The sequence below is a fragment of the Phyllostomus discolor genome, chromosome 8, assembly GCF_004126475.2.
Source record: "Phyllostomus discolor isolate MPI-MPIP mPhyDis1 chromosome 8, mPhyDis1.pri.v3, whole genome shotgun sequence".
Classification (NCBI taxonomy): Eukaryota; Metazoa; Chordata; class Mammalia; order Chiroptera; family Phyllostomidae; genus Phyllostomus; species Phyllostomus discolor.
The window spans coordinates 104,217,875-104,227,808 of record NC_040910.2 but is presented as its reverse complement, the minus strand read 5'-3'; the positions used below and the strand labels follow the sequence as shown (position 1 = coordinate 104,227,808).

At 55.7% G+C, this 9,934-nt stretch overlaps 1 protein-coding gene and 2 non-coding genes across 5 annotated transcripts; all 3 read left to right on the top strand.

The window, feature by feature from the left end:
* Positions 1–923: 923 nt before the first annotated feature.
* Positions 924–8,230, top strand: ARL5C (ADP ribosylation factor like GTPase 5C). Of its 3 annotated transcripts, XM_028520829.2 has the most exons (6): positions 924–1,698; positions 2,335–2,395; positions 3,783–3,930; positions 5,033–5,116; positions 5,656–5,807; positions 7,418–8,230. In XM_028520829.2, exons 1-6 carry the CDS (start codon positions 1,653–1,655, stop codon positions 7,464–7,466), a joined length of 540 nt encoding a protein of 179 aa, XP_028376630.1. In that variant the 5' UTR covers positions 924–1,652; the 3' UTR covers positions 7,467–8,230. The 3 variants fall into 3 exon arrangements, with proteins under 3 accessions (XP_028376630.1, XP_035889758.1, XP_035889757.1); XM_036033864.1 differs by lacking the exon at positions 924–1,698 and having other exon boundaries at positions 2,185–2,395; XM_036033865.1 differs by lacking the exons at positions 924–1,698; positions 5,656–5,807 and having other exon boundaries at positions 1,716–2,395.
* Positions 8,231–8,887: 657 nt separating this feature from the next.
* Positions 8,888–8,959, top strand: TRNAC-GCA. Its single transcript has one exon. It is a non-coding gene; the product is annotated as a tRNA-Cys (tRNA).
* A 320-nt stretch (positions 8,960–9,279) lies between these two features.
* On the top strand, positions 9,280–9,351 carry TRNAC-GCA. The gene has a single exon. It is a non-coding gene; the product is annotated as a tRNA-Cys (tRNA).
* Positions 9,352–9,934: the final 583 nt, after the last annotated feature.

The window sequence follows — 9,934 nt, the reverse complement described above, 5'->3', positions numbered from 1 at the left end:
ACTGCTGCCAAGCTGGGTGGGGCGAAAACTCTATTTAGAGAACTGTTTTCTCTCTTCACAAACTTCCCAGCTTTTCTCGGTTCTCTTCAACTTGTATCCACTCTCCCCCTCCTCCTCCTCCTTGACTCCAAACACCGCTTCTCAGGCTGTGGCTTAATTCACTGTACTTTGGTCCAATAGCGACACGTCCCTACTGTGTGCCAGCCACCGGACCAGGAGGGGAGCTGGGCAAGACATGTCCTCGCCCTCTAGGAGTCACCGGTGATTGGAAGACATAGGCATGCCAGTCTGCAGCCTCAGTGTGGAGAGAAGCCCCATTTGGCTGGAGAACCAGGCCAGGGCTTGGGAGCTAGGTGGCTCCTATGGCAGGCAGCTAATGGGTCTGAGGAATCTTCTGTCCTGAGGGTAAGGCACTCGGGTGGAGGAAATGCAGAAGCGAAAGCACAGTTGGAAAGAGCCATGCTTGTGTGAGCAAGGACCAGTGGATGGGAACAGCAGATAAGCTGCAAAGGCAGATGGGGGCTGTTCATGGGGGCTCTTGAGCTTCAGGTGAGGAGACTGATCTGGATCCAGTGGTCAACAGGCAGCCACTGAATTTACTAGCTGTGGAGTAACTCACGACTCTAAAGGTTAATAGGGCTGCGAGGGAGATGTCTTGGGAAGGGGAGACAGAGGCAGGGAGACCAGCAGAGGCAGTGGGGTGGAAAGAGCCAACTCTCGTGTGAGGGCTGGTGTCTCCTAGCCACCCCTGTAGCCTGAGGTTGGTCTGCCTCCCCCGCTTCTCTTTTTGTTTTCTGGTTTTTCCCAGTTTAAGCAAAGGAGGAAATTCACAAACGACCAGCAGCTCCAGCCTGGCTCTCTTTGTCCAAGTTCTCCTCTGCTGGGTCCTAGTACCTGGGATTCCTCTGTAGGGTCTCTAGGTGAGAGAGCCCTAGTTTGCTGCATTACTGTCTTCAGATGCCTGCCCTCTGGGGTCAGGGAGCTAGCTGTGCCGGAGCAGTTGGCTTGTCAGGAAGTCATCCTAGACCTTGTCTATCACCAAGGGACCCGCAAAAGGCGGGACACCCTGCCCTTCCCCCAAGGGAACTCATTTTGAGTGGACCCACAAAACCTGCACAGGTGAACAACAAGAGATCTGTTGAGGATCAAGAATATTCCCCCAGTGCAGAGAGAGAGGATCAGTGCGCCCTGTCTACCCCACGCAGCTGGTAGGTGCAGAGGAGGATGGCCAAGGGTTCTGCGTTAGTCTCCTGCTCTAGAGGTAGCACTAGGAGCGGGGAGAGCTGGGATCAGTCGTGGGGCACTGCCCCGAGCCTCCTGGATTTGCAGCGTGGGGAGCAGCCTACCCAGAGGACTCTGGGCTTTTCTCAGGATGAGGGGAAGACGTGGGATCTGGACCTCATTTCCCCTGCACCGCTGGGGCTCTGGCTCTGGACACGTAATCTGTTGTCACCGTGAGGTCCACAGCACGCGTGAGGGGCCAGCGTCCCAGGGAATTCCCAGGCCCCGGGGAGACTCGTGAGGCTTCCGTGACCTCACAGACCCCGCCCGACCCTCCCGCGGGGGCGGGGCTCCAAGCTCCCGGGCTCGACCCGGGCCCCCAAGGCCGCCAAGGGCGCCGAGTCCTGCTCCTGCCTGGCTCGGGACGCGCCATGGGACAACTGGTCACCAAGATGATGAGCATCTTCGGGAAACAGGGTAAGGGGTGTACAGGGCATCCAAGCGCCCGCTTTGATACGGCTTCAACCTGAGGCTCCCTGGAATGGAGTTGTCGGGTGGATGCGTCGGGGAACCTGAGACTAGGAGGGTCCCGCGTGGGCGCGCTTTGCCTGCTGCCCAGTCTCCCTTGTCCCTTCCCTGCCCGCTCCTCGCGGGTCGCGGGCGTCGGCGCCCGCCAGGGCGCAGGGCTGGGCGGGCGAGCCTCCCTCCTCCGGGTAGACGCCGCCGCCGATTTCCTCCGAGTGTGACTTCGCTCTCGGCCCTTTCCCCGGCCCCTTCCTCTGGGCAAGCCCAGAGCTCCCCGGACCGCTCGGACAATCGCCCCTCTGGAAACGTGGGGCCAGGGAGACGGGGCCCCGCTCTCGTTGCCACTGTCTGGGAGTGGCGCGGGTGTCCGGGACCCGGTGGGAAAGAAACCTGTCCCGTTGTTTCTCTTTTCCTTCTTTCTGCCCCCCCCCCCCCCGTGGGAAGAGGGGGGCGGGGGAGCAGAAATGGTAAGAAATGGTACCAGGATGCTGGGAACACTGGTTTCCAATATGGGAGGCCTAGTGGGTCACACAGCCCCTAGGTCACCGCGTTTGGCCCTGACCTTGCCCTTCCCCCGGACACCTCCAGAGCACAAGGTTATCATCGTGGGACTGGACAATGCAGGAAAGTCCACCATTCTCTACCAGTTGTAAGTGACTCGGGCTGGGGGAGAGGGGGGTTGCGCTTTCCCACCAGACTGACAAACATTCGGACCAATCACCGGAGCCCTTTCCTGGGTTCCCGGCAGGAGTGCTGTGCGGAATGCTAGTGGGACCTTTCTGGTATGGCCCTCCGATCAGTGGCCCCTCGGCCGGCCTGGCATTCGAATGCTGATCCGCAGGGGCAACCCCACTGCCCCCCGCCACCTACTCCTGGTCCCCACCAAAACCCGCTGCCGGCTTGACGCGGGTGGGCAGGCAGGTTCTTCCCGCCGCCTCCCTGCTCTTCACTGCCCCCTAGCGGCAGGTCCCTCCTTTTTAACCCCTGCCCTCTGCCTTTGCATCTGTCTCCTCTCTCTGCAGGCCCAAAGGGGAGGGCCCGCCAGGTTTGGGGCCGCCGAGCTCTGTAGCTCGGGTCTGGCCGAGTCCGGCACATGTACCGAGTAATTACTCATCGGAGTGTTTTCCTAAATTGACTCCCTGGATGGCACCTCTCCCGTTCTGGAGCCTCCAGAGGATTTACTTAGGACAAATTTTCCCTGGAAAAAGTGATATATGTAATTTTTTTTTTTTAATTAGAAGAAAAGATCCTGGCTGGTGTGGCTCAGTGGACTGAGTGCCGGCCTGCGAACCAAAGGGTTACTGGTTTGATTCCCAGTCAGGCCTCAGGCCTGGGTTGCCGGCCAGGTCCCCAGCAGGGGGTGCAGGAGAGGCAACCACACACTGATGTTTCTCTCCCTCTCTTTCTCCCTCCCTTCCCCTGTCTAAAAATAAATAAATAAGATCGTTTTTTAAAATTAGAAGAAACCTATCTGAACAATACAACACTATACAGTGAAAAGGAAGGTTCTCTCTCACCTCGAACTCCCAGTTTTACTTCCCAACCTTCCAGAGGAATCCGTTCCATGTAAACGGGTGTGTGTTTTCTACGTTGCTATGAAAGGAGCAGCTTTCTGATGGCCTGCACTTGTGTCTGTCTCATTTTTCCAATCCCTCCCTGTTGAAAGTGTGGTCCACGGGCCAGCAACGTTGGCATCCCCCGGAAGCTTGTGTTAGAAGCGCAGAACGCTGGGCGCCAGCCCAGTCCCACTGGATCAGAATTTGGTTTCTAACGAGACTCCCAGGTGATTCAACTGCACACTGACGTTTGGGGAGACTGCTCTGTTAAGTCTCCTCTCTCTGGGGTCCAAGCCGGGGCAGGGCTTGGTCTCACTCCTGCCTGCATCCCCCCCGTGCTCGGCAGCTCGGCAGAGGGCCCTGCCCCCTGGGCTGATGTGTTCTGAGTCAGAGTGAGCCTGGCCTGGGAGCAGAGGGGGAGGAGCCCAGAGCTGGGAGTGGGCGGGGCTGAGCTCTTGGTGCCCCCTCCTACCTCCGCAGCCTGATGAATGAGGTGGTCCATACGTGTCCCACCATCGGCAGCAACGTGGAGGAGATTGTCCTGCGGAAGACCCACTTCCTCATGTGGGACATAGGGGGACAGGAGGCCCTGCGCTCCACCTGGAACACCTACTACTCCAACACTGAGGTGAGGCGGGCCCTGGGGCTGGCGGGGCTGCGAGACATCAGCCAGCCACTTAACCTCTCTGAGCCTTGGTTGCCTCACTGGTGAGGTGGTCATAATAACGACCTCCCTGAGCTGCTGTGAAAATTAAACAGTAAAACAATAGTTTGTGCGTGTGTGTCAAATACTTATACAGCACAGTGCCCGTTAAAATGTTTTTGCATATTTGCTAGCAGCTTTGTCTGCTTGCTGGCAGCTTTCTGTTTGAGGTACTGGATGGGTGGACCCTTTGTCTGTGGGCGCCTACTTGCTCACTCTGGCAGCAGCAGAATTCAGTGGTTCCATTCCCGGAATGAGACAGCCAAGTTCAGATTCCGGCACTGCCACTCACCAGTCATGTGGCTGAGGGCAAGGCACGTCACCTTGCAGAACCTCAGTCTCCTCATTTGTCAGTGGGGATAATAATACGGTTGACCTTTGGGCAACATGGGTTTGCACTGCTGGGGTCCACTTGTATGTGGATGTTTTCAATCTATGTACAGTCAGCCTTCTGGACTTTTGGGGTTCGTACCCGCAGATTCAGCCAACCACGGATCAAAAGCAGTCTTTTCGATCTGTGGTTGGTAGTCTGCAAATGTGGAAGGCCAACTGTATGCATTGTTCTGTGCCATTTTATACAAGCGGCTTGAGCATCCGAGGATTTGGGTGTCCATGGGGATCCTGGAACCAGCCCCCCCACCCCCCAGATACTGGGGGAGTCGAAAGTTATATGTGGATTTTCAGCTGTGTGGGAGATGGCGCCCCCATTCCTCCTGTTGTCCAGGGGTCAACTGCAGTTTCAGTTCCAAAGGGCTAACCAGAGTCATGAATGGCCAGGGCTTAGTGTAGCCTCTAGCATGAACTGAGGTTGTGCTGTGTGCTCCCTGTGTCTGGCTGGGAAGGGGAGTTACAATGGGACTAGGACAGAAACAAACAAACAACAAAAAGTGGGACTAGGGCAGCGAGAGCTGGAGCCTGGACAGTGTGTGGCCTGTGGGACTTGGGTCATGGCAGTAGGAGGCCAGTGGGAGGAGGCACTTTCGGAGAAAAGAATGCTCACCACTCCTGGTTCCCCTCTGCTGGCCAGTTCATCATCCTTGTGATTGACAGCACAGACCGCGATCGGCTGCTGACCACTCGGGAGGAGCTGTACAAGATGCTGGCCCATGAGGTAAGCTCCCTGCAGCTGGGGGAGGGCCCAGTGTGTGAGCTGTGTGACCTCAGCTTGCTCACTTAGCCTCTCTGAGCTTCATTCCGGATGGCGCAGTCTCTGAGAGCCTCTAGCTCAGCAGCTTGGGCAGGGCTGGTTTATCTCAGATGCAGGACCATCATGCCCTCAGCATAGTGGACCACAAAAGCCGAAGTGGCTGGTTCAGGGTCCTAACACCACTTCCCGCTCACTATGGGGCCCCGGACAAGTCACCCTGCCTCTCTAATCCTACAGTCTCCCCACCTATATAAGCTGGGGAGAGTCATCAAATTCCTACGTCAGGGGACTGTCGTAAGGATTAGCTGGTTTGGACGCATTTTACGAGCTGTCATTGTCGTTTGCTGGGGTTGCTATGTTGGGACCGGGCCTCCATGTCCACCCCACTTGGGCACAGGCCTCTTTGGCCGGGATAGCAGGGGCACCGGGGCATGCTCACGGGGCGCTGGGAGGAGATGCCGGGCCCTGGCAGACTGACTGGAGCTGAGCTCCTCTGTCCACAGGCTCTGCAAGATGCTTCCATCCTGATCTTTGCCAACAAGCAGGATATGAAGGAGTCCATGACCACTGTGGAGATCTCCCAATTCCTCACCCTTAGTGCCATCAAAGACCACCCGTGGCACATACAGGGCTGCTGTGCCCTCACTGGGGAAGGGTTAGTGACTGCCCCGCCTGGACCTCCAGGGCCTGGCCAAACCAGTGAACAACTGACCGCCAGGACATTCTCCTGCCTGTCCTGTCAGAATCCGGTTCACAGTTGGGCAAGGCAGCTGACCACCTCCCTGGGTTGAGGTGCAGTGAGTGGGAGGGTCCCTGCTCCCAAGGGCTTGTTCTAGTGGGGAGAGAGGTGACAACCCGCCGAAACACAAATGTTTCACGCACCAATCGAGTGCTACAGAGAAAGTGAAATTGGATCGCTGTAACAGTCTGGGTTAGCCCTGGGGTCAGGGACGCCCTCCACTAGATGCCCTGTGAGTTGAGACCTGAAGGAAGAGGAGACAGCCGTGGGAAGACCAGGGACAAATCCTCCAGGCAGAAATCACTGAGTCCTTCTGACCCTGAGTTGACCGCTCTGTAAAGAGGAGGCGATCATACCTACTACCTCCTAGCGTGTCTGCAGGGAAACTGTATCGAGCACCCACTTGCGCTGGGCACTGTCCTAGGCACTGGAGAACAGCAGTGAACCAAACAGACAAAAATACCTGCCCTCATGGAGCTTACTTTGCAGTGTATGTGTGTGGGGGAAGGACAGTAAACAATTATTATATATATACACACTATATGTACACACACACACACACACACACACACATATGTAGTAAGTTAAAAAGTGCTAAGTGCTCAGGGGAAGATTCAGGTAGGAGAGGAGACTGGAAGTGCAGGCAGAATGTTGCAATTGCAGGTAAGCCATCCAGGGAGGGCCTGCTGAGAAGGTAGCTATGGAGCAAACTCCTGAAGGGTATGAAGGAGCTAGGGTCACGGTCATATAGAAAGAGCCTTGTATCAAGTCTGGAGAATTCCCTTTCTTCTTTCTTCTCAAGGGGAATGGCAGCAGGCTGGGGACCTAGAAGGCTTGTTGAAGAAGGGGAGGCTTTAGGCAGGTCAGCCCTAGAAAGCACACATTTCTGGTGTCTTGCTGCCCGCCCCCCCCCCCGGGGGTCAAAAGGACCCCCTTCTCTCCAACCCACAGTCAGTGCAATTCAAGCAGCGTTTCCTAAGTGCCCCCATGTGCCATGCGCTGTACCAGATAATAAAGACATGACCAAGGTGCCCCTGCCCCCTGCCCCTTGCCCTGGCGTTGCTAACAGTCTGACGGGAAAACTTGCTTATGAGGCCTCTTCCCAGGCCTTTGAAGTCTCCCTGGCACTGCTTCCTGCCATGCAGTGGGTGGGAAGGGGGCGTTAGAGATTTGTCCTGAGACATTGCTAAGGTAGGTCTGCAGGCCGCTTCCTTAGAGAAGCGCCCGCTGACCCCCAGATAACCAGAGGCCTCTGTAAATTTCCTTCCTACCCTTTATGAAGGTATGTAGTTATGGAATTATTCACTTAGTCATTTGTTGAATGCCCCTCTCTTCTGCTGGACGTAAGCCCCAGAGGGCAGTGCCTAGGCGCGGTCATAGTACTCCATCTGTTGGCATTTGTTGCCTGAAGGATTGGCTGTGACTTCAGTTGCCCCCTCAGTTGGCTTTGGGCAGGGGCTGGGGACTGGAAGGTCACTGTCCTCCTGAGACATGCTAACCCTTGCCGGGTTCTTGCCTTCCTGCAGGCTGCTTGCTGGGCTCCAGTGGATACAGTCCCAGGCCACTGCCAACTGATGTCCTAGCCTGAAGCCAACCAGAAACTTTGGGGTTTTGCGTGGACTCCATGGGTGAAAGAGCCGAGTGACTATTTACTACTTTTCTACAGCGCTCTGGTGGGAGCAGGGCCAGCTGTGGACAGTGAGATTGCTGCTGCCCACCCACCTCCCCACAGAGGAGGTGGACTGTGCACCCTGGATTGCGGCGGCCGGGACCGCAGCGACAGCTGCCCCTGGCTCCACAGAAGTGGCGTCCTTCTTGGAGACACCAGGGAAGCTGTTAGGAGGATTGGGAATTGGAGCCTCCTCCCCTCAGTTCTCAGCCTCTCTCTAGGAAAAACTGGGTGGGGATGGGGCGGGCAGAATGAGAGACTCTGTTTCCTAGAACCCCATCCTCAACCCCCTGACCACCACCCCAACTTTCTGGCCCCTCAGCTATCTTTGGGCAAAGGATATTCTAGAAAGGTGAAGGGGTGGGCTCGGGGGAAGGAGGGCAGACCCCAAACCTGGGAGGGGACAGGGAGTGGGACAGGACATCCCAGACAGGAACAGTCCTTGGCGCTGCGGGGAGTCCCACTCCTCCCGGGCCTCCCCATTCCCTGAGATGCCGCCTCTGACCTCAGCTTTTGAGCTTTAAGCCACTCCATCCGCGCCTTTCACTCCCAGGGTCCTTCCGATGTAAATCCTGCTCCTGCTCCGTCCAGCTTGTCTGTCTTTTCGTAATATTTTTTTCACATGATATTAAGGTTTTTATAAATGTGCAATAAATGCCATTGAAAGGTACTCGCCTCTTATTTTCGCCTGCTGGAGTAGGGGACCTGAGGGGTTGAAAAAGCCCAGGAGTCCTGTCTAGGTCCGGCTGGAAACCCAGGTTGCCCTGTACACGGGCAGCGGTGCCATTACCCCAGCAGACCCCGGGTAGTCTTGGGGCCAGGGGGTCTATCTCTTTCCCAAGCTCGGGAGTGGATATCTTGGCGAAAGTCCAGATACAGATAAGAAGGGCCCAGAATTCTTTAACTTATGGTTTTCCCGGAGCGTGATTCTGAAGGAAGAATTCAGGAGTTTTAGCTGTCGGTACTCAGATTCTGTTTTTCTTTCTTTTTTTTTTTTTAACTATTTTTTAAGGTTTTTTTTTTTTTAATTTATTTTTAGAGAGAGAAGGGAGGGAGAGAGAGAGAGAGAGAGAGAGAGAGAGACATCAATGTGTGGGTGCTGGGGGTTATGGCCTGCAACCCAGGAATGTACCCTGGCTGGGAATCGAACCTGCGACACTTCGGTTCGCAGCCCGCGCTCAATCCACTGGGCTACGCCAGCCAGGGCCCAGATTCTGTTTTTCTTTCCCATGAGATTATTTTAGTACAACCCTAAAATTAAAACATAAATTGATACCATTTCCTTATTCCACAGAAAGTTATCCAAATGAGGAGTCTGTAGGAGGGTGGGGGTATAGCTCAGTGGTAGAGCATTTGACTGCAGATCAAGAGGTCCCCGGTTCAAATCCGGGTGCCCCCTCTGCACACCCAGGCTTTTTAAGCTCGTTTTCGGTCCTGCAGTCCATCTCTTCTCAGGTTTCCTTGCAGGTGACGGGAGATGCGGCCTCGGGACCTTGAAATGAGGGATCTCAAAGATCTCGAGGGACTTACGCTCCCTCACCTCCAAATCGCATTTTTTTTACACCATCAATAGAAGCCTTTAGCTCAATGTTTCAAAACAAACCCTGCATTCAGATATAGAATCACTCGAGAAGTTGATATCCTTTTAAACCTTGGGCTCTACGCTTCTTGAGCTCTCCACAGCGTAAGAGGGGTTTCGGGGGCAAACGACCCCCCGGTGGGGGCATAGCTCAGTGGAAGAGCGTTTGACTGCAGATCAAGTGGTCCCCGGTTCGATTCCGGGTGCCTCGAGGGCACAGCTCAATACTCAAAGAGTAGAGCACATCGACCCCCCATTAAGGGGTTGGACTGCCCGTGAAGAGGTTCCCCGGCAAAACCCTGGACTCCTCGGAGGTATAGCTCAGTGGATAGAGCACTTGACTGCACGTCAAAAGGTCCCCGGTTCAAATCCGGGTGCCCCGCTGCACCTTTTTCGAGACAGAGGCCCCGGGTCTTGTCAATCCACGTGCTTGTATGTGTTGTGTGTGTGTCTAAAAGTGGAATGCATTGCGACGGAGGGCGAGGACTTTCGGGTTGACCCAGGTGGACTGTACACAGGGCCCGCTACCCTGGGAAGGGAGGAGGCGGGTGCACTCCGGGTCTGCCTGGCCGGTGACCCGATGGTAGTTCTCAGGGAAGGAGGCTGGGTTTCTAAGGACACTGCGTCTGGGGAAGGAAGGCCGGAGAAGCCCTCATGACAGTGTAGGAAGGAGAGAGGGGCGCTGAACGGCAGTGAGAGGGCTGTAGCAGGACAGAAGAAGGGGACCCCGGCCCAAAGGAACGCCCGGAAATGGAGGATCTCAAAGATCTCGAGGGACTTACCCTCCCACACCTC